The sequence below is a fragment of the Carassius carassius genome, chromosome 22 (genome assembly GCF_963082965.1).
Source record: "Carassius carassius chromosome 22, fCarCar2.1, whole genome shotgun sequence".
NCBI classification, from domain to species: Eukaryota; Metazoa; Chordata; class Actinopteri; order Cypriniformes; family Cyprinidae; genus Carassius; species Carassius carassius.
Genome location: NC_081776.1, coordinates 4,471,394 through 4,497,439, shown reverse-complemented (window position 1 = coordinate 4,497,439; position 26,046 = coordinate 4,471,394). Strand labels below are relative to the sequence as shown.

Genomic DNA, 26,046 nt, shown 5'->3' with positions numbered 1-26,046 from the left:
TGCCTTTATGAGACTTATAGAAATATAGTGCACAAGCCGTATGGACAACTTTTAAAGTGCTTTTTTGAAGGTTCAAAACTCGTGGTACATACTTTATAGAATGCAAAAGACGGTTCTGAATAGCTTTTGTGCTCCGTGGATGAAAGAAAGTCAAAGGGGTTGGGATTGACATGAGGGTGACTAATGGACTTTTTTAGGGAGAGCCGTTTAAGAGTGAAAGATTACGTCTGCTCTAGTTAATGAGTACACAGTCCACAGCAAGCTTTTCAAAACAACATGGACTGCTGCAGATAAATCCAGCCCATGGACGAGAAACCCAGTGTGTCGCTACAAACATTGTGTCGTGCTCTCAGTTGAGCACAAAGACACATACCATGTGTTTGTTGGACGCATACATGCTGGGTTTTGCATGTGAAAAGCCCCCTGCTTTTGCATCTGAGATTCTTGGCATCCATTGTTCTTAGCTGTCATCCATCTATGTCGTCCCCACCTCCAACACTCAATGTGTGTAAAGGAGAGGAGGTTTATGTTGGCATTCTAGTGCCACCTGGTGCCCATGGGAGTCTGAATACTGTGTGTGTGTGATTAATGGCTTTGTCTGGGATATGATTTTGGCTGCAGATATCAGAGACCGCGAGCAACACTCCAGACACGTGTTTCTCACTGATAAGGTCTGTTGAACACATGCAGGCCTGTTCAGCATTAACCAGATCGCATTAATGAAGCAATCTCTCTCCTTCTCTCTTTTTATAGTCAGAAATCGGCTTTGGGAAACTGGAGACCTACATCAAACTGGACAAGTTGGGAGAGGTACGATATTTTGCCTGGTCAGAAAAGTGCATCTAAAAGTGTACTAAGTAATGAATGATTCAGTGGATGATACAACCGTGGTTTTGGACACCTAATGAAGTGGATGTAACATCACTCAGAAGTTTCATAAACTTCTGCTATTGTAGGAACAGTCTGTCTTCATATCATTTCACTGCATTTAGCTAATTTTTTTTTAGTACAATTTGTTTCTTTTTCTAAGTTGTGCAATTAATTAGTCATGATTATTTAACTTCCCTTTTTTTTAAACCAATAACATTTGTTGATTCTTTTTTTTTAATAAATTATTAATCAGATAACTACATTACTACTGTAAAACTTGTGTGATTGTACATAAAAAGTACTATTTGTTTTTTGTACAATGGGGATGTAATATTTTTTAATTAAACCAATAACATTGTTTAATACTTGTTTTAGTGATTCATAAATCCATTGCATACATCCCTTGTGTAAAACTTGACTATACGTAAGATATAAGTACTTTTTTTATTTTTATTTTTTTATTTATCTATTTAACTGAGAGCATTGGTTAACCTATTTCAGGAAATGACTGTACATAAGATACTTTATATGTCTTCTTTGTCTTCTTTTATACAATTGGGAAGTAATATTTATTCATTCACTCATTTTACTTTTTATTTTTTAATATATTTTTTAAACCAATAACACTGTTTGATACTTAATCTGTTAACCACATCCCTAGTGTATAACTTCTACAAAAAGCCTAGATGAACCTTAAACATTTTCTGAGAACCAAAATTCTGTTTACAAAACACTTGCATTCTAAAATCGAATCGTTACTATAACTGTATTGTAGGGGACGTATGCCACCGTTTTCAAGGGGCGGAGCAAACTGACGGACAACTTGGTAGCTCTGAAAGAGATCCGGTTGGAGCACGAGGAGGGCGCTCCATGCACAGCTATTAGAGAGGGTAAGGAATCTCTTTCTCTGTGTCTCATTCTCCTCATCTCTCCTCAGAACCTCTTCGGATGCCAAGATACCGATGTTGATATTGCCCTGACCGATCTGCCATTTTCTGTCTTTCAGTGTCATTATTGAAGGATTTAAAGCACGCCAACATCGTCACGCTTCATGATATTGTCCACACGGACAAATCCCTCACTTTGGTTTTTGAGTACCTGGTGAGTGAACGTCCCATACTGCTCCTCTGCGTGTCATTCTGTTTCATTTGCTCACTCTATGTCTTCCTGCAGGATAAGGATCTGAAGCAGTACATGGATGATTGTGGAAACATCATGAGCATGCACAATGTTAAGGTCTGTCCCATATCGGTTTATTTTACACCAAATGGATAAACATAAATGGTTGGTTTGTTATCAGTGCAGTGCAACACGTGAAACATTCTGTTTCTGGTCTTCTAACCTGCACTCCATGTGTGGTTGTAGATTTTCCTGTTCCAGATCTTGAGAGGACTGGCGTACTGCCACAGACGCAAGGTTCTGCACCGGGACCTGAAACCACAGAACCTGCTCATCAATGAAAGGGGTGAACTCAAACTGGCCGACTTTGGTATGTGTAACACTATGCCGTCAAATAAATGATAAAACATGTACTGTAATATATTTTATATAGTATGTACTTCATTTTTCATCACTACTATCACTAATACTAACTGCACTTTAGAAAATGGGTTATAAATATTTTTATATTACATTTATATAATTGTATATATTTTTTATTTAATTTAATATATTTAACTAAGTTTTAATTAAAAATATATTATTATATTATGCATTTGTATTTATAAATGTGTATATATAATGTAATTTGTTTCATTAGTTCTTTTTTTTTTTTTACTTTCTTTTTATTATAAGGATCTTTCACATTTCACAGTTTACATTGGAGGCAAAAAAAAAAAAGGTGAATTATACTTATATTATTAGTTATGCACTTTTCCAAATGAGACATTTGGTTCGAAAACAAAAGATTATAATTGCCTCACATATATATATATTGACCTTTTTGTGATTACATGTAAACCAAAACGTAAAAAAAAAAAACTATATACAAAAGGTGCAAGTGGATAAGGTTTTGTTTCATTTACACAAAACTACAAACAGACTACCTAACAGAACTACAGTTTATTTCAATCCTCTCTCTCCTGTTGACCACCCCCTTCCCAACCCTGTGTCGTCTGCCCTCGCTGCTCAGACCTCAGACAAGATCCAGTCTTATTGCACTTATATATGCAATCCACTTAGACCATAAACCTATAAATTTCTCCTTTTCTAATCTTAAGGTCATAGTGAGTCTCTCCATTATATATATTTGGTTTATAATGTTGTACCATTCATCAGAACCTGGTAGGTCTGGTTGAAGCCATTTTCTTGTCACTGCCTTCCTGGCTGACAGTAAAAGAATCCTAAGCAGGTACTTATCTGCTGCCAAAGTCAGATTTGGGGTTTCCATACCTAGGTACATATGTAAGAAATCAAAAGGAATATTAATTTGAAAAATATTCTCCAAGCATCTATGTACCTCTTGCCAAAAGGGTACAGCCTTTGGGCAGGCCCAGAATATATGATAATGATTAGTGTCATTGACACCACACAGTCTCCAGCATCCTGTTCCTATGTTTTGGTGAGATTTCTGGGCGGGGGTAATAAAAAATCTCATTATGTTTTTCCATCCAAATTCTCTCCAAGTTAACGAACAAGTTGTCTGCCACTGTATTTTACACATTACTTCCCAGTCATTCTCATCTATTGCTGTGCCAATTTCCTTTTCCCATTTCCTTTTGACGTATTGCGTGTTTATTGGTTTGCTTGCTTGGAGACCTTGGTACAGCCTTGATATGATTTTTGTAATGGTATTCACATTATAAGCTAACCGAAATATATTCAGAATGATGTTGTCCCTTCTGTCTGTGATTCTCCTTGTAATTTCCTCATATCTATTTCTCATTTGCAAATACCGATAGAAGTCCCGATTTACTAGGCCATGTTTTCCCTTGAGAGTTTGAAAGTCTATTAGTTGTCCTTTATGTGTAAATGTGAAGTAAGAGGTGAGGCCTTTCTCTGTCCATTCTCTGAATCTTTTATCATGTTTATTGGGTGTAAAATCTGTGTCATAGGCACACCATCTTAACATCGCAACTCCCTTGGTTAGTTTATTATTTTTACAAACTTGATGCCAGATATTAAAAGTTAGTTTTATCCATGGATTATCTTTATTTGTCAGGTGAGGGAGTAATCTCTTATCTGCTACCATGGCTTGTATTGGGGGGCCATTTGTGGTAGCCTCCTCTATGTCTTTCCACCTTGCTGTAAAAGTTGGGTTACATAGGCATACAAGGGGTCTTAACTTAACTTTTTTCCCCTGCCATATAAAGCGAGATATTATTTTATCCCATTCAGCAAATTGTTGTTTAGTAACTTCAATAGGGAGGGTTTGGAAAAGGTACAAGAGACGTGGCAAAATGCCAATCTTTACTGATTCAATTCTGTTTGTTAGCCCTAGAGAAGGGATAAGACTCCATCTTGATAGATCTGACTTAATTTTTGAATTTAATGGTTCATAGTTAAGTTTGAATAGTGTTGTAGTGTCTCTACATAAAATTACCCCAAGATATTTAATAGAATTCTGGCCCCATTTAAGATTATATTTGTTTTGCAATTCTCTAGGAGGTTCAAAGTTGAAGGTCAAAACCTGAGTTTTTTGAATATTTAATTTATATCCTGAGAATAGCCCAAATTCTTCAAGTGTTGACATCAGCCTCTGTATCGATTCCTTTGGCTGGCCTAAATAAATCAAGATATCATCTGCAAATAAAGATAGTTTTTGGTCCCCTCCTTGCATATTTATTCCTTTAATTAGATCATCTTGTCTTATACACTGGGCGAGAGGTTCTATAAACAGAGCAAATAAGGTTGGGGAGAGAGGACACCCCTGTCTGCAGGATCTTTCTAATGTAAATGGCTTTGACAAGCTGCCATTTATTTTAATCCTAGCTGTTGGTTTATTGTAAATTGATTGGGTTGCCTTTATAATGGTTTCATGAAAACCAAACTTAGCTAAAACTTGATAAAGAAATGACCACCTCACGGAGTCAAAAGCTTTCTCTGCGTCCAATCCTATCAACATTGCTTCTATGTTATTATTTTGGATGTGTTGTATGACATGCAGAGTCCGTCTAATACTGTCCTGGGTCTGCCTCTGTCGAATAAACCCTGTCTGGTCTGTTTTTATAAGATTGGGCATAATGTTGCCGAGTCGTTTAGCTATTATTGAAGTGTACATTTTGTAGTCTAAATTTAGGACAGAGATCGGTCTGTATTGACCACAATCTGTTTTGTCTTTGCCTTCTTTTGGTATGACCGTAATTGTTGCTTCTTTCCATGAGGGGGGGGTCTCTCCCCCTTTGAGGGCCCAGTCACAGACCGCTCGTAGCCTTGGAGTTAGTTGTTCTCTAAACGTCTTATAATATTCGGATGTAAAGCCGTCCGTGCCTGGGCTCTTATGAGCTTTTAGCCTACTTATTGCTGCGTTAATTTCACTATCTGTAATTTCCTTTAATAAATTGCTATTTTCCTGTTCAGTCACTTTTGGTAGGTTCAGTGAGTCTAAGAATTTTCCCACCAAATTGTCATTATCCAACTTTGGCTGGGAGTATAGGTCTTTATAATAAGTTTCAAAGCTCTGTTGTATTTTTTCCACATCATGGTGTATTAATCCGGTTTTTGGATGTTTAATCTTATAAACTGCGCTATCAGCTTGTTGTTTTCTTAATTTATATGCCAGCCATTTTGTAGATCTACCCCCTATCTCATAATATCCTTGCTTTATATATAACAACTTTTTCTGAGTTTCTTCAGTATAAATTATGTCAATTTCGTTTTGTAATCTTTTTATTTCCAATTTTGTATTATTGTCTGATGAGCTTTTGTGCTGCCTTTGTAACTCCTTAAGATTGGTTTGTAATTTTTCAAGTTTCTCTTTTCTTTGTTTTTTTAACAAGGTGGAGTAGGCAATTATCTTCCCCCTTATTACTGCTTTATATGCATCCCACAGAATGGATGGAGTAACTTCTCCATTGTCATTTTCCTTAAAATATAAATCAATTTCAGTTCTTAGTTGTTCTTTAATTTTAGGATCATTTAATATACTTGAATTGAGTCTCCAGATTGTTGATTTAGGTTTATTATTAGTGTAGATGGATAAAAGTACTGTTTCATTAGTTCATATGTAATTCATAAATGTTCATCAATTAGAAAAGTATATATTAACTTATAAACTTCAAATGTATGTGATTTTTATATTACATGTATTTTAAAAATACATATTAAATTTATATTTTAATCATATATAAATAATTATATACTTTTTTGATATATTGTGTAATTAATTTTTTATACAAGTACATTATATTATGAATTTACAAATGTATTAATTTCTTTAATTCTACATATAAACAGTAAGTGTAATATGTCAAATGCATACAAATTTGAATATACATTTATATACTTTATCTTAATATTATAATTTTTTATATTCAAAATATACATAACATTTTTATTTTGTCATTTATTTTTCATTAAAAATATGCTATGCATTTATTTTTTGTTGAACATAAAGATTTATATAATTACTTTTTTTAATATAATAAAAGAAACATATTTTTGTGTGTGTTTGCAGGTCTGGCACGAGCCAAGTCTGTTCCCACGAAGACTTACTCTAATGAGGTGGTGACCTTATGGTACAGACCTCCTGATGTACTACTGGGATCCTCGGAGTACTCCACACAGATTGATATGTGGTGAGTGTGTCTGTCGATTTATTTACATCCAGTCCTCTCCTGTACTGTATGCTCTTGTCTTATCCTCTCTCTGTCACAGGGGTGTTGGATGTATATTTTATGAAATGGCTGCAGGTCGGCCGCTGTTCCCGGGATCCACCGTTGAAGATGAGCTGCATCTAATCTTCAGATTACTGGGTGAGCAAACACACACACACACACTCACACCCAGCTCTCCAACTAAATGATTCAATTCAGAGCCTGCATGATGAAACACACACTTCATCTCCAGACATTACGACATTAAACACACACACACGCTCACGCTCACACCAGACGTGTCATGGTGTTCCGACTCAGAAGTGCTTCTCACCTGCTTTAAAAACAAACTGCAACCATCTGAGCTGCCATGCTTGCTGTCCACACACACACACGCACACACACACACGCTTTTGCATGGAAACTGAGATCACATGGTACAGTAGGTTACTACAGTTCAGCTGAAATCCTGTCTGCCTGACACTCACCTGATGTATTAAACTATGCTTCCTGGAGTGAGGATGCAAAAAAGACCTGGAAAGGAGGTTTTAAACTATTTTAGCATTATTATTAAATTAGTTTTAATGAACTAAAATACTAATCGATATTGTGGATACTTTTACAAAAACATTTTGTATTTATAAAATTGGACACAATATCAGTTCATAGCATTAACATGCATTAACATCAGCTCTTATTAGAAAGTGTTCGCTATGTGCTAAATGAAGACAGGCTCTAAAGATGTTTTGGCTTTGTGTGAAACAGGTACACCCACAGAGGACAACTGGCCCGGCATCTTGTCCATCGAAGAGTTCAAATCCTACAACTTCCCCAAATACAAGCCTCAGCCCTTCATCAATCATGCGCCCAGGTACCTGCACTCTATCTGTGTGTCTGTACAGGTGCTGATTCACTGTTTCATACAGTGTGTTTGTGATGAGTTTGTGTGCTCAGTGATTTTGCGGTGGCTTCCTTGTGTTTGTCTTGCCACACAGAACAAATGACCATGACCTCAAAGCCTGTGAGTGTGTGTGTGTGTGTGCGCAGATGCTGCTGTGTGTGTGTTAGAAATCCATGTACGTGCTAAAGCAGGATATCCTGTGGAATTTCTGAGGCTGTTTGCTTGCTTCCTTACGTTTGCCAGTCAACCTGCCGATGGTCACATCTCTCTCCCTCCCTTCCCATCTACAGGTTGGATACTGAAGGAATAGAGCTGTTATTGTCCTTTCTAAGGGTAAGAATGTTCCAGAACAATGGATTGTATTAAAGACATACAAACAATTATAAGTTTTTCCATTATTTTATCTTGAACACTCTTATTTTCCATTAAGCCTTTAAAACCATCATGATAAATTAAAGTACCCTTTATTAATCTAACAAAGCTTTCATCCTTTATTTAATTTTTTTTCTCCATAGTATGAATCCAAGAAGAGGATCTCTGCAGATGAATCAATGAAACACTCCTACTTCAAAAGTCTGGGCATGCGTGTGCACACACTGCCAGAGAGTGAGTGTCTTTATACACATGCGCACACACATATATCAAATAATCGTTCATATATCCTCATTATCATGATTTGCTGTGCTTCTGCAGACATATCCATATTTACACTGAAGGAAGTGCAGCTTCAGAGGGACCCTGGTTACCGGAACTCCTCGTACCCAGAGACAGGTATGTGTATGTTTGATACGTGATCTGTATTCATATTCATATTCAGATGCTTTTTCTTATAGTAGTCAGTCAGTATTGGGTCAGTGTCAGTTGTGTCAGTAGTTCTTGGAACAGACACTAGGGGACAATGTTCATACAGACCAATAGCTGTTGATTACTGTGAAAGTATTTAGAAAAGTATCTATTTTTATAATAAATAAATATGATAAAAATAAGCCCTTATGTGCTTTAAAAATTATTTACATTTAAAAAATGTTTTTTTAATATTTACATATACTATTTATATATAAATTGTATATAATGGATATATTTATGAATAAATGTTATTGCATTTATTATTTACATTTATAACAAATATATATTATCCAAGAATATACATAACATTTTTAAATATATATATATATATATATATATATATATATAAATGATAATATAGACAACATGCACCTGTTTCTCCCTTCTTATAATATAACTAAATATATATATATTTGAAATTAAATATATGTATATGTCCTTAAATATATTTTACACATTATAAAAGTAAATATTTTTTGCTTACCCCTTGTTCTGTTATCTATTAATTTAATATTTAATAGTTAAATATATTTTGTAATTAATATATATTATATATTTTAAAAATATTATAAGTTATGAAAAATATGTTATACAAAATACAAAATATTGTTTTAAATATATATAAATAACATTTTATACTATAAATAAAAAATTGCATTACTTTGTCAACTTGTACATTTCTATATAAAGCTAATATATTTCTTAACTGAATATTTAAAACTGTTCTTTATAAAATATATATTTTAATTATTTTGTAACCTTGTACACCTTGTTCTCTCCTCCTTTTCACTCTCATCCTTCTGTCTCTCTCCTCACAGGCAACAGCAAGAACAGACGGCAGAGCATGCTGTTTTAAACTGCGTTTCCTCATGCTCTTGCCCATCACTCTCACACACTCTCACAAGCACACACACACTTGACGGATCAGTTCTACAGCGATTATTCCGTGACTGTGTTGTATAGACTAACAGATTTAGTCCCCCCCTAGCTCACAGAGAGAGGGTGATTGTCGTGTGTGCATTCGTGGTGAAGGGGATAAGCTGAACCCGCTGTACCCCCTCCCCCCCACCCTCAGTGTCCTGCCATCCAGCATGCAGCCTTGAGCCAGAACGCCCATCGGCCTCATCTGGATGGCCCCTTCCCTTTCCCCCGTGTGACGCTACGGGTGTGTGAGCGTGTATATATTTATTGACTGAGGGGTTGTTTTGCTGCTAATTGACTACTGTCTCTATGTAACTTCCTCACTCTTGGGCGACCCTCCCAGTTGTTGCGGACACATCAGTCTCACGGTTTTGTTATGTTTTGTTTAAAAAGATCAATTATAATTCTGTTGAAAAATGTTGTTGTGTTGGTTTTACAGAGGTGGAATGCCTATACGAGTGTTTTGAATTTGCTTTTGGTTTTCCTGGCATGATTCCTGGCACTTCAGACTGAGCGACACTCAAAATATTCATTCCACAACCTCAAATTTTAACTTATCATTTCAAGAAATATGCGGATTTGTTCCTCTAAGGCCACGTCACGTGAACCGGGGACCATCTCGACCAGGTGGGCTTCAGAAAGAGGGTGGAAAAAAACACTGGACCAGCAGGAACTTTGTGACCTCACCGTTCTGAACTGAGAACCATCTTTCCTCAACTTTCTCCCTCTTTTGCATTCATTCAGAGTGATAACTTCCTGTTGGAACTGAAGTGCTTGTATGCCAGATGTGTTTTTAATTTTTCTTTTATCGTTAGAGCTCCTGAGGCATCATCAAAACCAGTTTCTTCTATTAATAGAGCTCCTCTGTAGTTTCTGAGTGCGTGCAGCGCTTGTAAAAGAGCGAGAAAGTGAGGTTATATGTGTGTGAAAATGGAGATCTGTAACTATACAGAACCCTTTGCTCCAAGCAAGCGATGGCTATGAAGAGCTAGTTTCATTAACAGTATTAAGAGATTTTTTTTTATGTTACATATTGACCCTTCTGTGAATAATGGTATCTTAATGTGGCATGTTGGAGTCCGACTGTCCCACATTTGTGCTCGATTTTATTCAAAAGTAAAACATAGTGTATAAAAAGGCAAAAAAATGTAATAACGAAAGAGTTTTTAACAGCAGCGTTGGACCAATGTTTCGTTTTTCCAGCATTTATAAACATGAAGAACCCAGAAGATATCAGATTTGAGATTACTTTCTTTTTTTTACTGACAGATGTTAATTAATATTGTAAAATCTGAGTCGATTGTTTCTGGAGATGAGTGCGTGGGTGTGTGCGTGATTGCGTGTGCATACGTGACGCATGGAGTGCGTGTTGTTCTGTAAGCTCCACCTCCGTGAAACAGACGCTCACAGTCCCGTCTGTCGGCTGAATTGACGGTTTAACTCTTTGTACTGCAGATATTTATTTCTCTTAATCAGTGAAGTAAACATGGTCTGTTTCATACAGCGAACTCTCTGTCGTCTGTTTATTTTGTTTTTGTGTCTGTGTTCATTTCTTCCTGAATGCAAGGTGTTTTTTCAGGTGCGAAAACTTTGCGTCGCATTCAATGCTTTTTATTTTAGAAACACAAGGCACATTTTCTTGACTCTTGAAAAGCAAAAAATAGAATATTAATACGAGAATACATTTTTTTAAATCAATTCATTAATGAAAAAAACCCTAAGCTATTACAAAGCTCTTCTTTCCAATATTGAAATGGAATTTCGTCTGTTACAAAAACGTATTTAAGCAGGAAAATAATACAAATACACAATTCTTACACGCACAAAAAAGGCACAGCCGGTAGTACATTTGAAGCACAGTGCATACAACGCAATTTATACAATACCAGACAAACAACAAACGAACAGAAACCCGGTTCACAGCCTAGGAAAGATCAAAAATAAACTTAAATGCTAATGAGATTCCTTTAATATGGTTTAAACGTTTCCTCTTTCTGAACTGGTCAACAACACGGGAGATCTTTCCAGTTGAAGCACCTTAGGAATGGAGAACAGGAGGGGAACGCTGAAGTTTTCCTTCAGAGGAGGTACAGAAAATCTACGCTGTTTTGAACGTGTTTTACGTAGTCCAGCATCGTTTGTCTCCATCTGAAATTGAGATTCTGACAAACAGCTTGCCAAAAAAGGCAGGTCTTGAACATGTTCTCCAGGATACAGATTCTCTAGGCTCGGTTTCCAATGACTCACCATCTTCTCAAAAGGACACTTCATGTTCTTTGGCATTACCTCATCATAATTCCCTGTTTTAAGAGCTTGCAGAGGAATTTTGGTGAGCTGTTTGGATTGCAGCCTGAGTTACAGAAGAAAACACACAGTTTGCTGGTCCAAAATTGAACAGAACTGAAGGGTGCTGTATGTGAAGGTGGCCACAAGGGGGTGAAGTGCAGTCTGGCTCAAAAAGACATGAAGGTCCATAATTCCTTCTTAGTGTAAGAGCAAAGGTATAATTCTGGGGAGGGGATATGTGAAGTGTTCAGAAATCAGGATTTCTGGGCGCTGGAGGACAGGAGGAGTGAGGAGGAGGAGGAGGAGGATGAAGAGGAATCCAGGTTGGGGAGGGGTACCGGGAGCGGCCCGTTCAGCAGGTTGGGGAACTGTGAGAGTCAGAGAGCAAACACAACATTTAGGTAATGCTACACATGCTGAATCACAATATCTTCATATGTTTTATATATATATATATATATATATATATATATATATGTATGTGTATATGTATATATATATATATATGTATGTGTATATGTATATATATATATATGTATGTGTATATATATATATATATATATGTATGTGTATATATATATATGTATGTGTATATATATATATATGTATGTGTATATATATATATATATATGTATATATGTATGTGTATATATATATATATATATATGTATATATATATATATGTGTATATATGTATGTATATATATATGTATGTATATATATATGTATGTGTATATATATGTATGTGTATATATATGTATGTATACATATATGTATGTATACATATATGTATGTATACATATATGTATGTATACATATATGTATGTATACATATATATATATGTGTATATATATATGTATATATGAAAAACTACACAGCAAGAGCTCTGTGGTGTTTAAAAAAATAGACACATTTAAATGATTGTATCAGGAAACATTGTCTAACAGTAATAGTAGGATGACCAGCCAAATAATAGTTCACACCTTAATGGTTAAATCTTATCAAGAAATAGCCAGTTATTATTTAATGGGATTTATTATTATTATTATTATTATTATTGTGAGGTTGAATACTACCTGGACATGTTTCCTTATATATTATTATATGTTTCCTAATATGCAACATTTATTATTATTATTATTGATAATGATAATAATACTTTACATTTTTATTGCTTTCATTTTTATTTTGAAATTAAATACTACCTGCATTTCATTATTATTATTATTACTAGTAGTAATAGTATTAATTTATTTATAAATGTTAGATTGACATGTCTTTATATGTATTAGTAGTATTTTTAAAATTTTAATTGTCATTTTAATTATTATGTGTAAATGTTTCTTTATAAAGCGTATTTTATTTAAACCTAAAATTAATTAAAAAAAAAAATGAAGCCTGTAAGGCTTAATGACATTTCCCCCTAAAAATCTTACTCCCAAAATACAATAATTATTTACCTTATTTTTTAAAATACCCTTAATACAGTACCACCATAAAGTATACTTACAACAACAACAAAAAACCCTGGGCATTTCTTCAAAGTTTCTGTAAATATCTTCCGAATACACCTCAGTGAGGAAAATCAAAACAAAAACAAAACCTGTCTTTGGTTCACAAAACAAACATGCTCGTAGCCCATCACGGTAGCGCTAGGAGAGAAACTTCCTGTTATGTGAAAGCTGACTATACGCACAGACACAGAGTCTTTTTCAGTTATCACCCCCTCCCTTTTTTAACAGGAAGCTGTTTTTCACCCATATCCAATGCAGAGGAAACATCTGTAGCTTATTTTCAAACCCTAATACACTAACACTCATACCCCAGTAAATCCATTTCCCGGATTCACTCAAAAGCATCTTTTTTTTCCTGTTATACGTTTTACAGGTATAGACAATTAACACAAAAAGTCCCCAAGAAGAATTGCACTGTGAAAGAAAAAAAGCCAGACGTCCCACAAAAGTTTTCCAATGCAGCCAATAACAGCAGGAACGACAATCATGTGACCAACCAGAAAACTCCCACTATGGCTGCCCAGGGAGGAAGTGAGAGTGGGGGAGTGAGTGTACATCTGTCTGTGTGTGAGTGTGTGTGTAGTAGTAGTAAATGTGCACATCACAAACTGTCACTATTCCTGTAAAGGCTGAGCCAAGCAGTCGCAGTGGTTACCTTAATGGTTTCCTGCTGGCTAGCAATGTTTACAGTAAAGACTGGACCCTCCCCTCAAAATACAAGATGAGCATAAATAAACAGTTTGCTTTCTGTCTTTTTCACTCACACACACACACACACACACCTCCCTACACACTCGCTCTCCCCCGGGCCAGAACAGGAAGTATCCACAGGATTTCCCCTCTTGCTCACATGAAGGCTGAAATTCGACACCAAACACAAACACGCTCGCAAAACAGACGAGCGAAACACTTTCTAAAACACACTTGCACGTCAGCGCTAAACAAAATAAAACATATCCTCATTTTCAGATTCCTCTTTTCACAGGTTTGAGAATGTTTTGTGCGTACCTGAAAGAGTGACCCGTGGCCCTGTAGCCTGGCGGGGCTGAGAGGGGCCACGGGGCTCAGGCTGCTCCAGAAATGAATGGAGGACAGGAGAGGACTGGGCGTCAACAGCAAACCAGAGGGAGTCTGCAGAGACAGCGAGAGAGAGGAGTAGAGGAGGTATTGTGAAAGTGGGGAACAGGAACATGAGATTTTATTTGTATTAGTCACTGAAGTCAGAGATCATGAAATCCCAATGTCTTTTTGAAACTTTGGAAAGATGAATGGAAGTCTCTGCATGTCCAGACACGTCTTTGCGTCAGTTAGCAATCAATAGCATGTGAAGCCTGTCATGCACAAATACTCTGAGAAACCCTTTAAAAGAAATTTCCCAGATTTATCCACCTGAGCAGTACAAATTGGGAGCATTAAGGATTTATAGCACAATTGCAATTCCTTTAAGCCATAGGACAACTGTCCTGGACATAGTTGGCACTTGTTTTATCTGTTCAAGCATTTTGCTCAATCTGGCATTATGAAATAGCTGTCTTTTGCGGATGTTTCTGTATATTTAAAGCAACAGTTAAACTTCATTCATGTCATGTCATGTAAAATCTGTTTGTCTTTTGTTTACAATTGTCCAAATTTAAAATTTTCAATGGTGACTAGGGCCTGTTGAACTCCAAAAAGGCACCATAAAATGTATCCATATGGCTTGTGCACTATATTTCAAGCTTTCTGATGTCGTTCGATGGAACTTACTCTGGTTAGAGCCATACTAAATTTAAATAGGCTGTGATAGATAGAATTACAGTCTTTACAATGACACACAGTGTATGAAGGTCCTAGATTTCAAAACTGTTTTATGGAGTTTTTGTCTACTGAAAGGTTTTTTTTCAAAAGGACGTTTCATCAACTGGACATTCATTATGTTGTTGAATAACAATACAACCCATTGAACACACTGTACTTCTATACCTTTCTGTCAAAAATTTAATATTGTGCTACCCTGACTCATTCCAGATTTTTCTATACACACTTATGTGACTTGAATTAATTTTGCAGTAATTAGTTTGTCCACAAGATGGCAACACTTCCCAACCTGTTGTTTACAGTCAAAAAAGAAGCAAATGTAACAACAACTATAACAAAGTAGTGGTGATGGCAACAACAATAGACACCTGGGATGCGAATGCATTTGAAAGGGTTAACAGATATTGGCAACACTAGTTTAAATGTGTATAATGTTCTGAGAGAAACAGCGCACATCCTGGACAAGGATGAAACCATAGACTGTATAAAAAAAATGGACGTAGTGTCCGTGACGTCACCGTAGACTCCTGAAGTGTGTTTTTGAAGCCTAAAGTGTGCAGAGCAGGCCGTCGCCATCTTGGCAGCGCGTTACCGCGCGACTCTCCCGGACAATCAAAAATGGTCAAATGGCCACCAATCCAATTAAGTGGCCACACCCTTAATTATGCAGAACTTTAAGTCTTAATATAGATTAAACGGATGAGTTTAATGTGATGAGGAAAAATTCACCCCCCTCACAGTTGTCATGAATGGCAAAATTAGCTATTTAGACCAAAAATTTTTTTTGCACCAGGCTGTAAAAGTTTTTTTTCTGCTGTAAGTTTGCCCATTTTAACATGGGGAGTCAATGGGATGGTTGGCGGGAGGTTGGCGCTCGGATGAAACGTCTAAGTCTAAACGTCATGCAATCAATCAAACAGAGTATGCATATGAGCGCAAGTAAACATTGTTAAATAAAATTTTTGGGTGATCTATCCCTTTAAGAGAGAAAGCGGCAGAGAAATCTACACAAGCATGTAGCTTCCCATGGGTCATGGACTTTGGATCACCAGGTTGTGGCTATAGGGCAGCATGTGAAATCAATTTCTCATTCTCGCTCAGTTTTTCTCGGTCCTGTGTCACTATGCTGTAGTGTCCAAGATTACAGACATATGGCTTTACTTACAGGTCTCTCTTCTCTTGCTTTTGCCATTCTGTCTGTCTTTTCCCTTCTATTTTTTCACTTTTTGTTATCTTATACTTAAACAAAACTGTTGATACTACTGGTAAATATAAGTACACTTCTAATGTACAAGATGATAAAATTAGCCTAACAAAATCAGGCCAATATTACCCATTTGCTAAAAGCACAGCTCCCTTGCTATCTACTGCTTAGCTTGAGTTCTCAACTGAATCCAATAGAATATATTAGAACCCATAAGACACAATATTCTAATGAACACAGCATTAAACCATTGTCTAAAGTGTCATTTTTAGTTACATTTGAGCATTACTGAACAATAATGTTTGATATGAAGTTAAATGTTAGTGTTTTTTACAATTATTTTAGCGTGTGCCTATGCTTACGTGTATATGTGACATAAAAATAAATGTACATATGACATAGTCTGGTACCTGTGCAGTGAAAAAGGCTGGTGTAAGTGACCCTGAGGGCAGTGCTGGGCTGTTGAGGGCGATGGAGCCCAAGTCACTTCCTGAAAGCAGTATGGAAGGGGCGGAGATTTCCAGCCCTTTGGGTTTCCGAGCTTTGGGAGGCAGTCTGTTGCTACCAGTCCTCCTCTCAGGGGGTGTGGCCTGATTCTGCGCTCGCTCCCTGTGGCCGGATGATAAATTTAGAGGCTGAGCGCTCTGCTCTGATTCGTCTATGCGAGCCCCCGGACTCCGCTCTTGCCGCAGCGTATAGACCGGGCTATAAGAGGGGGAGGGGCTACGGGACGAGCAAGGGGAGGTTTTTGAAGCAAAGAAAACCTCTGTGGACACAGGTGGTGGCGAGGAAGCCAGGGGAACGACTTTTTCTGATCGATTAGTGACAAAGCGAATCACCGTTTGTCCTTCTTCCCCTCGTTCACCCCCTCGCTGATTCTCGACTTTGATCGGACGCAGAAGTGGAGGCGGGCTTTGGAGGGAACTGACTGTGAAGGATGAGTATAGACCAGAGTGGAGATACTCGTTCCTGCAGGCGGGGCTTCTCAGCGATGACAGTGACAGCTTTGGAGACTCCTCCCCCTCACCGCAATCTGACTCCACCTCCTGTAACATGACGCCCCCTGTAACGTGACCCCCATCCCGACCGAACTCCACCGCTTGGGGATCCATCTTCAGTATATCAGGGAATGAAACAAACTTGTATACAAACTTCTGGCCAATCACCTTCTTTATGATGTTCTGCAAAAGAAAGAGAATGATTATTATTATACCTCTAACGGCAATTCGTAACTACTTGATATTTAGACGAACAATCTCAGGTATGTGGATTACTACGATCTGCTTATGCCCCTCTGATGATAAGGTTTAGGAGTGAAACTTCACACTTACATTTTATTATAAAAATTGTAAAAAAAAAATTGTTTCCGTACAAAAATTGTTGCGTTTTCTGTTGAGAATGATTATTAAATATGAGCTTGTGTAACCTTGTCATAGTAGTAGCGTAGTGCTCGGCTAAGTTTGTCGTAGTTCATGTTGGTCTTGTTCTTGCGTAGGCCCCAGAGTTTGGCAACTTCTTCCGATTTGAGCAGCTTGAACTCGCCGTCGTTGGACGTCCAGCAAATCAGGTGCTTATGGCTCTGGTCCAGCAGTAGCTGCAGCAGAAACTGCCACAGTGTGATTGCACTCTCCATATCTGTCAGAGAAAACATCAACAGTATATTTACAATTTAATAATCATAATCAGGCTGATTTTTTTTTCACAGAACCTAGTTAAATGGTTCTTTTAAGAACTGTTCACTGAAAGGTTCTTTTTGGAACCAGAAATGGAGTGTACAGTCATTAAACCAATTCAAATTGTAAGTTTGATAATAAAGTCTAATAAAGGTTCTTTGTTGGCATCAATGGATCCAGGAAGAACCTTTAACATCTTTTGTTAATTGTACTTTACAATAAGAAAAAAAGTGGTTCTTTTTAAGAACCTTTAAGAAAAGTTTCCTATAGTTTGCCAATAAAGAACATGTGTTGCTGTTTTGTAACAAAAGTGTTGCATCTCATACTGATATCGTTGTAAACAAGGTGACAGTGTGGCATAAGAGTTTCAATCTAATTTAAATTAGCCAAATTTACACTCTCTGTGCACTGTGTGTTTATCGGGCAACAAAAGGAGGCTTGAGGACACATTTAATGACCCTAACAAGGTTTAAAGATCTGAAGGAGGATGCTATGGTACCACAAAGCCAAATTTAGTACGTGTCTGTGGATTAGCTCGGACCGACAGCTTGTTTCAATTGATCTGATAATCAGACATCCTTCCCAGCGTGACTGCATTTGTAAAATATCCATGCAGGTTCCAAACAGGAAGTGGTTTAGAGGGAGAGGCCAGAGCAACAGTCGTACAAACTCGGCCACATTAAAGAACGCTGCGTTCATGCTCCTGAATTCATCCTCTCTCTCTTTAATTTCCCCTTTTCCCTCTCTCGCATGATCGAAAAACGTCATTCCTGGGTGCCCTCCCACAAACTCTGCAAGCATTTCCTGTTCTGTTGTACATTAACGCACAGACCCATAAACAACAAAGAGCTATAAGCCAGAAAGACTGACATGGGAATGAATCGCAAATAAGCAACATGTTCCAATATCAACTGTGCCGCTGTCCTCTCTGGGACGAAGGTGTCCGCTCAAAGGCAGGCAAATACACCCTCTGGTGAACAGAGATTAATAACAGGGTAAACATGGAGTTTATCCACAAGACCCTGTTTAGGAACATAGATTAGACTGACCAGAGATAAGTGGGTTAAGGGGGAAATTACATTCTTAAATGAATAGGTCACCCAAAAATGAAAATTCAGTTCTGTCATTCAAACTACCATTCAGATGTTTTGGGTCAGTAATAGTTTTCGTAAGAAATTAATGATTTTATTCAGCAAGGATCCATTAAATGCTATTCTTTTGAGATTTCTGTTCATTAAAGAATGGGTTCCTCAAAATAAGCAGCACAGCAGAGCCTTTTGTTGTAACATATATATATATATATATATATACTTGATTTGCGTGATGTTCAATTTCTGCACAAGACATCTCAGAACCTTGATAGTTAAAAAAGAAAGAAAGATTTTTTTTCCGACACACTTCGACAACAAAGTCAGTCAGTATGGATCCATTGGGTGTAAGATAAGGATTTTGTAGTTAACAAGACTCCTTCATGCATGTGGTCTGTGATTCACTCCAACAGGAAGGCGCAGTGGTTCAATGTTAAAAGCCCAAAAGTACAGGAAGTTTAAATCTTTCTTGGGCAACTTCCTGTGACCGCTGTCATCATGGCCTTTTTTGCCACACGCTTGCCCTTAGTGTACTCTCATAACCTCTTCCTCTGCATCCCTGGAATATTTAGGAGATATAAAAAATGATAAATCCATTACAAAACCTGTACACTTTGACCTTGGGATGCGACATTTTACTGAGCTTTTTTATGGTGACAAGACTAACGTTTTACTGTATTCAAACAACAGGCAAGTTAACCTGTTACAAGTTGAAATGAAAGTTGAAGATAAAATGAAAAAGAATAACAAAGAAAAAATTACTGAAATAAGCTAAATAAATAAATATAATTTTATATATAAAATTAGAAATAAGTAGTTTTAGTACACTTACTATTAAATATGTATAATGTTGTCTCAAGTGTGGCGTTTAAGCAGAACATAAAAAAACAATCTTATAAAAAATGTATATGTAATAAATTTTTTTTTTATATATGTTTAAAAACGTAATTATCTATTTATTTATTTTTTAATTACCATGTTCTTTATGAAAATCACCTAAGATTATAACATGGTAACAAACTAATAAATAAATAAATACAAATTGTCTATTTGCTTAAAAAATAAATAAAGTAATATAAAAGTAATCAAATATGATCAGTTCTTCTAAGATCACATAAAAGCACACATTTCAATATGTGCATGTTTTCACTGTGAGAAAAAGAGCAGCGTGAACATTGTTCGAAATTTCTCATTTTGTGTTTCTCAGTAAAGAGTAAATCAAGCGGGTTTGGAATGTCATGATGGTGAATGACCACAAACTTCATTTTTAGGACAGCAGAAAGACCTAGGTGGAGGAATGTAATGGACCTCAGGTTGAGGTCTGAGAGGTGTTCAGTAGACACGAGGAAACCAGTTTGACTCGAATTCAAAGCTTTCATATGTGTGTGTGTGTGTTTGAACACACTATTCAGTTTTAACTAGCATTACATCATGCCCTCTGGTAACTGTAAGTCAGTCAAACAGGGCGGACTGGCTGGCGTTTACTGCTGCCTGAGCCAATGCTCCCCCGAGATGGATGGAGGGAAAGAACGAGACTGAGAGTGGTAGATGGAGAAACGAGGCTGGCTGACACACTAGTGTGGATAGCTCTGACACGGAGCATGTTTTATTGGCTGAGAGGAACTCCCTGGTTGCAGACATAACTTTGACAAAGACACACAAGCTTAAACTTTCACCCTGGTTTTCGCTCATCAAACAGCCGGCTCTGGAAGTCATCGAGGGATTGATTGAATAATGAGCCTAAAGAAGCAAACGACCTCAAAGTGCAGCAGGACAGGCTGAAATCAAAAACACTCGTCAAAATGAAATGCTGTTCGCGACCCACTGTGCTTCTGTAATGTGATGTATTTTTCCGAAAAATGTCATTGGGAATCAGTAGGATTATGAAAATTGGCTGGAAAAAGGGTAAATATATATAAAAAAAATTATATATACAGATTATATATATATATATATATATATATATATATATATATATATATATATATATATATATATATATATATATATATATATATATATAATTATTTATGTATTTACCCATTTTTCATATATATATATATATTTATATATATATGTAGAAGAAGAAACATAAAGTCATTACATTTTGAAATGTGGTGTATTTTTTAATAAAACACTTTTTTAAATCAGTTTTATTAGTTGGTAATCAACTGGATTGTGAAAAATGGTTGAAAAATTTGTAAATATAAAAAAAATAACTAAATGAGAAAATAAAGTTTTATTTCAATTTAATGTAGAGTGTGACGTTTTTGAATAAAATGCTTTTAGCAACTGGATTGATAAAATTTTTGGCAAAATAAGTACATTTTATTTAAAAGGTAAAAATAAAATTTGATTACATTTTAATGTAGTAATGTGACATTTCCATATAAAACGCTTCATTTTATCCATCAGAAATCAACTGAATTGCAAAAAATGGTTGGAAACATTTTAACAAGTAACTTTTATTACATTGTGATAAGTTTATGCTTATTTTTTTCACACTGGAACAACAAGCAGTGTATAATTCCTGAAAAACTACTACATGTATCACGAAAGTAAATGTGCAAGACTTTTATTTTTGTCTTTTCAGATGTCTTTGGTTGGAATATCACCCAGATGATTCGGCCAGACATGTGGTGACAAAGGAGGAAGTCCTTGGAAAATGCTGCCAATACAGGCTACAGATATTTATCAGGAAGTAGTGCATTTTCTCACACACCCACAAACACACACACACACACACACTCATTCATTCATTACTCTTCTACATGTGACACAGATCTCATTATACATACTCATATAGCAATTTACACTTAAATCTCATACTTAACTCATGGGCAGAACATAAAAACTCACTGTACATCACATACCCAGTTATATTTTTCCAAACCCCCAGTGAAGTGAAATAAAACCATTTCCTGCTCCAGCATCCTCTGAGCGGAGCATCTGCGTTAAACGACCGTAAAACTGTCTATATCAGGACTTCCTCCAATTCTCCTTTGAAGGGCGTCTTCTTGGGAATGCCGATCCCGAACTGAAAGGTAGGAATTCCTGCTGCGGGGAGCAAACATGGGAACGCAAGAACAACACAGACACAAGGCACAAACGGGAGGTTTCCTCTTCTCTTTTCATGCTGGCACAAACCTCTCGCCCATAAAGACAGGCATGTTGTATGTGACACCATGATCAACGGACTCACTGATTCCCAGATTTACTGCCCTAATCAAAAGGAATAAACAGAGGGAGCTAATTTCAAAAGCTCTTGGCCGTATGGAGAGGTTTCTGCATGGAACATGGCTGTAAAAGTCATTGTTAGATTATCGCAAGAAGGGAAAATTGAAAAAAAAAAAAAACTGCACATGCAAAGTCTCTTCTTTTATCATTCAATATAAGCAATGACATATACAGTGCAGAAGCCAAGTCTAAATCCTTAGCCAGGATTTTCTAAGACACAAATAAATAATAGACAGTGTGCGCTAAACAAAAAGACACCCTTGCTGCATTGGCTCTGTTGTTGTGCTGTTGTCTGGCATGCATCAGCTTCATGGTCATTGGGTTTAAAGATGTTTTAACCCACTGCGTGGAATTTAGGATGAAATAAATGAATCATCCATAGTTTTTACAGTTAGTTGATGTGGCATCAGTAAGTCCACAGGGATTCTGTCTCTCAACATCTGCTTGTCAGTAAGAATAGTATTTTTAGGTCTGTTTAACCATGTTTTTTCAAATAGTGGAGAAAATGTGAAAAAAGTCCACAGATACCATCAAAGCCAAAGCATCAGTAAGAAAACTTTAAGCAAAGTGCTTATTTGCCACAGAAAAACTCTTGGTTTCTGACATTATTGTAGAAAATACACACAAAAAAGATTTTGTTTTGAAGTAAATGCAGCAGAAAATATGTATTTTTTTTTCATTCAGTAAATTACATGAACTTTAAAATCTACTCGAATACTTATTTCCTTGATTCGTTTATAACAGTGTCTCATATTCATTTCAAAGTAGAAAAATTGCAGGTTTCAAAAAGACATTTAACATTTAATTAAATCGATCTACATTTGCAATGCACTGTTCCCATAATGCATTGGGTGATAAATAATTAAGGTCGTGTTTTTGCAGTTTTATTTGCAGTTTTGTTAATTTTATTGTTGTATTGAAGTTCAGTAACTTGTTTTGCGTTTTGAATTCATTTTAGTTTTTTTTACTGCTCAAAAATTATCCACTATAATTGTGTTTTGAGTACCAAAGATTGAGGTTTCAAAAACTGTTCAGTGTGCATGTATATTCGTTATTAATGTAAATGTTATTTAGTTTTATTATTTTAAATACAACTACAATTGCAAGCTGCCAATATACTTGAATTTTAATATTTTTTTGCAGAGTAGATTTTACTTAATTTTATACATTCAAACCTTATTTTTCTCAGATCACCAAAGGTGAGGAATGCATCAAGCAGTCTTCTTTTTCAAACGCCACAGATCATTTACTTTTTGCAGCACTGAAGTTCCAGAACACTTGAAACTGTATTAGAACTGCTTTTCAAAAAATGCCAATGGAAAACACCAAGAAAACCTGCACACCATCAAATCTATCCAACCCATTTAACCATACAGGAAGTAGACCGGAGGAACATGTCTGTAGACACAGAAAGAGACAACAGCTCAGTCTGTCAGTGGCTTAACAGGCAAATTATACTGTCAGACGAGGCTGTTTTTTAAAGCTCCACACATTGCCGGTGTATGTGTGTGTTTAAAAAGGGAAAGAGGAAGATCTTTCAGGTGAGAAGATGCACTCTAGGCTCTCTCCAGCGAAAAGTGACACGCTCACACCCTTCAAGAATCCCACAACAGACACCTGGGGACTGTTTGGACCCTAAAAAAAAACCAAGCCCAGTCTTTTGAATGGCCCCTAGACAGCTTTTAAACACCAAACTTGCCGTCGTGCTCACAAACCCCTGCACTGTAGCACCAGCGGAAACTCGTAATGAGATTAGTTGGTGTGCGCAGACATTACTTCGCCATGACTAAATGTGCGCTCTTCCTGCGCACACAGACAGCAGTGGAAAATTCAGGGAGCTCCTGCTTAAGAGAGGGGGAAAAAGAGCCGTGAAGGACTTCTCTCCACGACCACATTTCTCCAGAGAGAGCTGCAGCTTTTGAAATTACGCAGACAGATCCAAGAACATCTGACTGTGTGTCTGTGTCCAAATAGTGGATTCAGAAAGAGTGCGGACACTTCAGAATGTCATTGCTTTTAATAGCAAATGAGTTTAGAAAACACTCCTTATACTGTACTTTAAACTAGATTTTGGACTGCTTGCGTTAAACTTTTTTTAATCTAATTGGCTATTTGATAGAAATTATGGTTTCTCTTTAAAAAAAAAAAATTCTGGGCAAGTACAGAAATATTATGGTAAAAAATGTTGAAATGCATGATATAATAGTGAAAAAGGGTTTGGAAAGCATTCCTTGATTACATTAAACTAGATTTTATGGCAATTTACTTCTGCATTAAACTGTTGGATCTAGCTGGCTGTTTGATCAAAATAATAGTTTCCTCTTTTAAACCATTTATCAGAATATACTGTCACATTAAGGCAAAAAAAAACTGAAATAGCAGTATAATAATCCTACTAATCACCTTTGATTGAATATTTGTTTTAAATGCCTTGTGTTTGAAATAATGTCTATGTAAGATGCCAAAACCTGCCTAATTGCAAATCTATCCAACCTTTCTAACCATACAGGAAGTAGATAGGAGCAACGTGACTGTAGACTTTACGCACAGTGTGTCCAAAACTCCAAAACAGAAGGAAACTGCATCCAAAGTGGCATTAGATTTAAAACACAAGCGCACATTTATACCAAAACATCTCATTTCAAATGATAATACAATAGTTTAAAAGGAAGACCAACAGTATGTGGACACTTTCTGGTTGTCATAGTTGAACATGAACTTGACAAACTGCACCTGGTTACTATGCTAGGACATCTGTGGTGAATTTAGGGACATGTTGGGTTGGATCTGAGTAGACTCTAGCATCATCTGTTATCTGAAGTCAATACATGTGTGACTTACAGTAAGTCTCCCAAAATATTTTGGGCTCACAAACATCGATCTTTTCCAATCATGACAAATAATCCTCAGCATATCCAGATGCAGGGGTAACATCAGCTCCAAGGGCTGAACTGAAGTTTCTTTGTTTGCCCCAATGACTCATTTTCAAGATACTGTCTGCTGCCAGTTTCAATCCGGAAGCGCATGGCAATTAGTCTGCTGCTGTTTCCAGACAAACCAGAAACTCTACTAGTGCGTTTAAAGCGCCAGGAGCCAAATTTCAGCCTTTTCTAGCAGCCCTGCTTTCAAATGTACGACCAACAAAATCTTTGAAATACACATCACGAAATCATGAGCTCAACAGGTATTCAAACTTTCCTCCGCCGTGCGTACACAGTGCGTAAATTGCGCGTAAGTAACGGGGGACTGTGAACACTTGAAGTGTCTTCTGTGTCTGTTATTGCTAAAAGAGATCTATTCGTTTTATATATATATATATATATACATTAATTACTTTATAAAGGTATACATTTAAGTCTCAAACATCACTTCTGAACATTTCAAACAGCTCCTTCGTTTGGATAGGTTCATTCTTTTTGGGGGGATATCAAGTTTCAGTCGTGTACTTTGGAAGGTTTCTTCCTTTTTATGTTATTATGAAGTAATTACACATTTAAAACCATGTATAAAGCGTTCAGATAGTACGGATGGATTATTCACATACCTTGTGCGTAATGGTCAGGCTTTTTGGGGTCCCTTTTCACGTTATTAAAAGGAATTCCGTATAATGCGCTGTTTTTCCATGCTGTCGGCCGTCTCGGCAGCTCTCAGTCGGACTGTAATGGGATCCCGACTGTTTTCTCTCTCTCTCTCTCTCTCTCTCTCTTTCACTCTCGCTCTCTCTCTCTGAGCAGGAAGTTGGTGCAGGCAGACAGCGAGCCGGCTCACTTCCTCTCGCCGTGCTCTATTCCCCAGGTGCTCGGCCCGTCTGTGTAAACACGCTTTTCCTCCTCCAGCCACCATCCGACCATCAAGAACACTGGCACACACGCGCGCGCACGCACTATACTGAAACCTGAATCTGCTGTGAGTGCTGCACACTGACGTCACCCTCTTCCTGCCCGGGACCCGCCGG

General features: G+C 36.8%; 2 protein-coding genes across 2 annotated transcripts in view; one reads left to right on the top strand and one right to left on the bottom strand.

Moving 5' to 3' along the window:
* The window catches only part of LOC132098749 (cyclin-dependent kinase 17-like), a 65,826-nt gene extending 55,027 nt beyond the window's left edge, over positions 1-10,799 (top strand). The window contains exons 6-17 of the mRNA XM_059504911.1: positions 754-810; positions 1,646-1,760; positions 1,877-1,971; positions 2,044-2,106; positions 2,236-2,359; positions 6,485-6,605; positions 6,685-6,782; positions 7,389-7,494; positions 7,815-7,857; positions 8,040-8,130; positions 8,218-8,295; positions 9,189-10,799. Coding sequence (XP_059360894.1) covers positions 754-810; positions 1,646-1,760; positions 1,877-1,971; positions 2,044-2,106; positions 2,236-2,359; positions 6,485-6,605; positions 6,685-6,782; positions 7,389-7,494; positions 7,815-7,857; positions 8,040-8,130; positions 8,218-8,295; positions 9,189-9,226 — 1,029 coding nt within the window. The 3' untranslated portion in view covers positions 9,227-10,799. The remainder of the gene's footprint in view (positions 1-753; positions 811-1,645; positions 1,761-1,876; positions 1,972-2,043; positions 2,107-2,235; positions 2,360-6,484; positions 6,606-6,684; positions 6,783-7,388; positions 7,495-7,814; positions 7,858-8,039; positions 8,131-8,217; positions 8,296-9,188) is intronic.
* An 87-nt stretch (positions 10,800-10,886) lies between these two features.
* LOC132098753 (ETS domain-containing protein Elk-3-like) lies at positions 10,887-26,008 on the bottom strand. The gene is made up of 5 exons (XM_059504918.1): positions 25,636-26,008; positions 17,520-17,728; positions 16,504-17,274; positions 14,101-14,223; positions 10,887-11,945 (listed from the first exon to the last, which is right to left on the bottom strand). Exons 2-5 carry the CDS (start codon positions 17,724-17,726, stop codon positions 11,832-11,834), a joined length of 1,215 nt encoding a protein of 404 aa, XP_059360901.1. The 5' UTR covers positions 17,727-17,728; positions 25,636-26,008; the 3' UTR covers positions 10,887-11,831.
* Between the last annotated feature and the right edge of the window lie 38 nt (positions 26,009-26,046).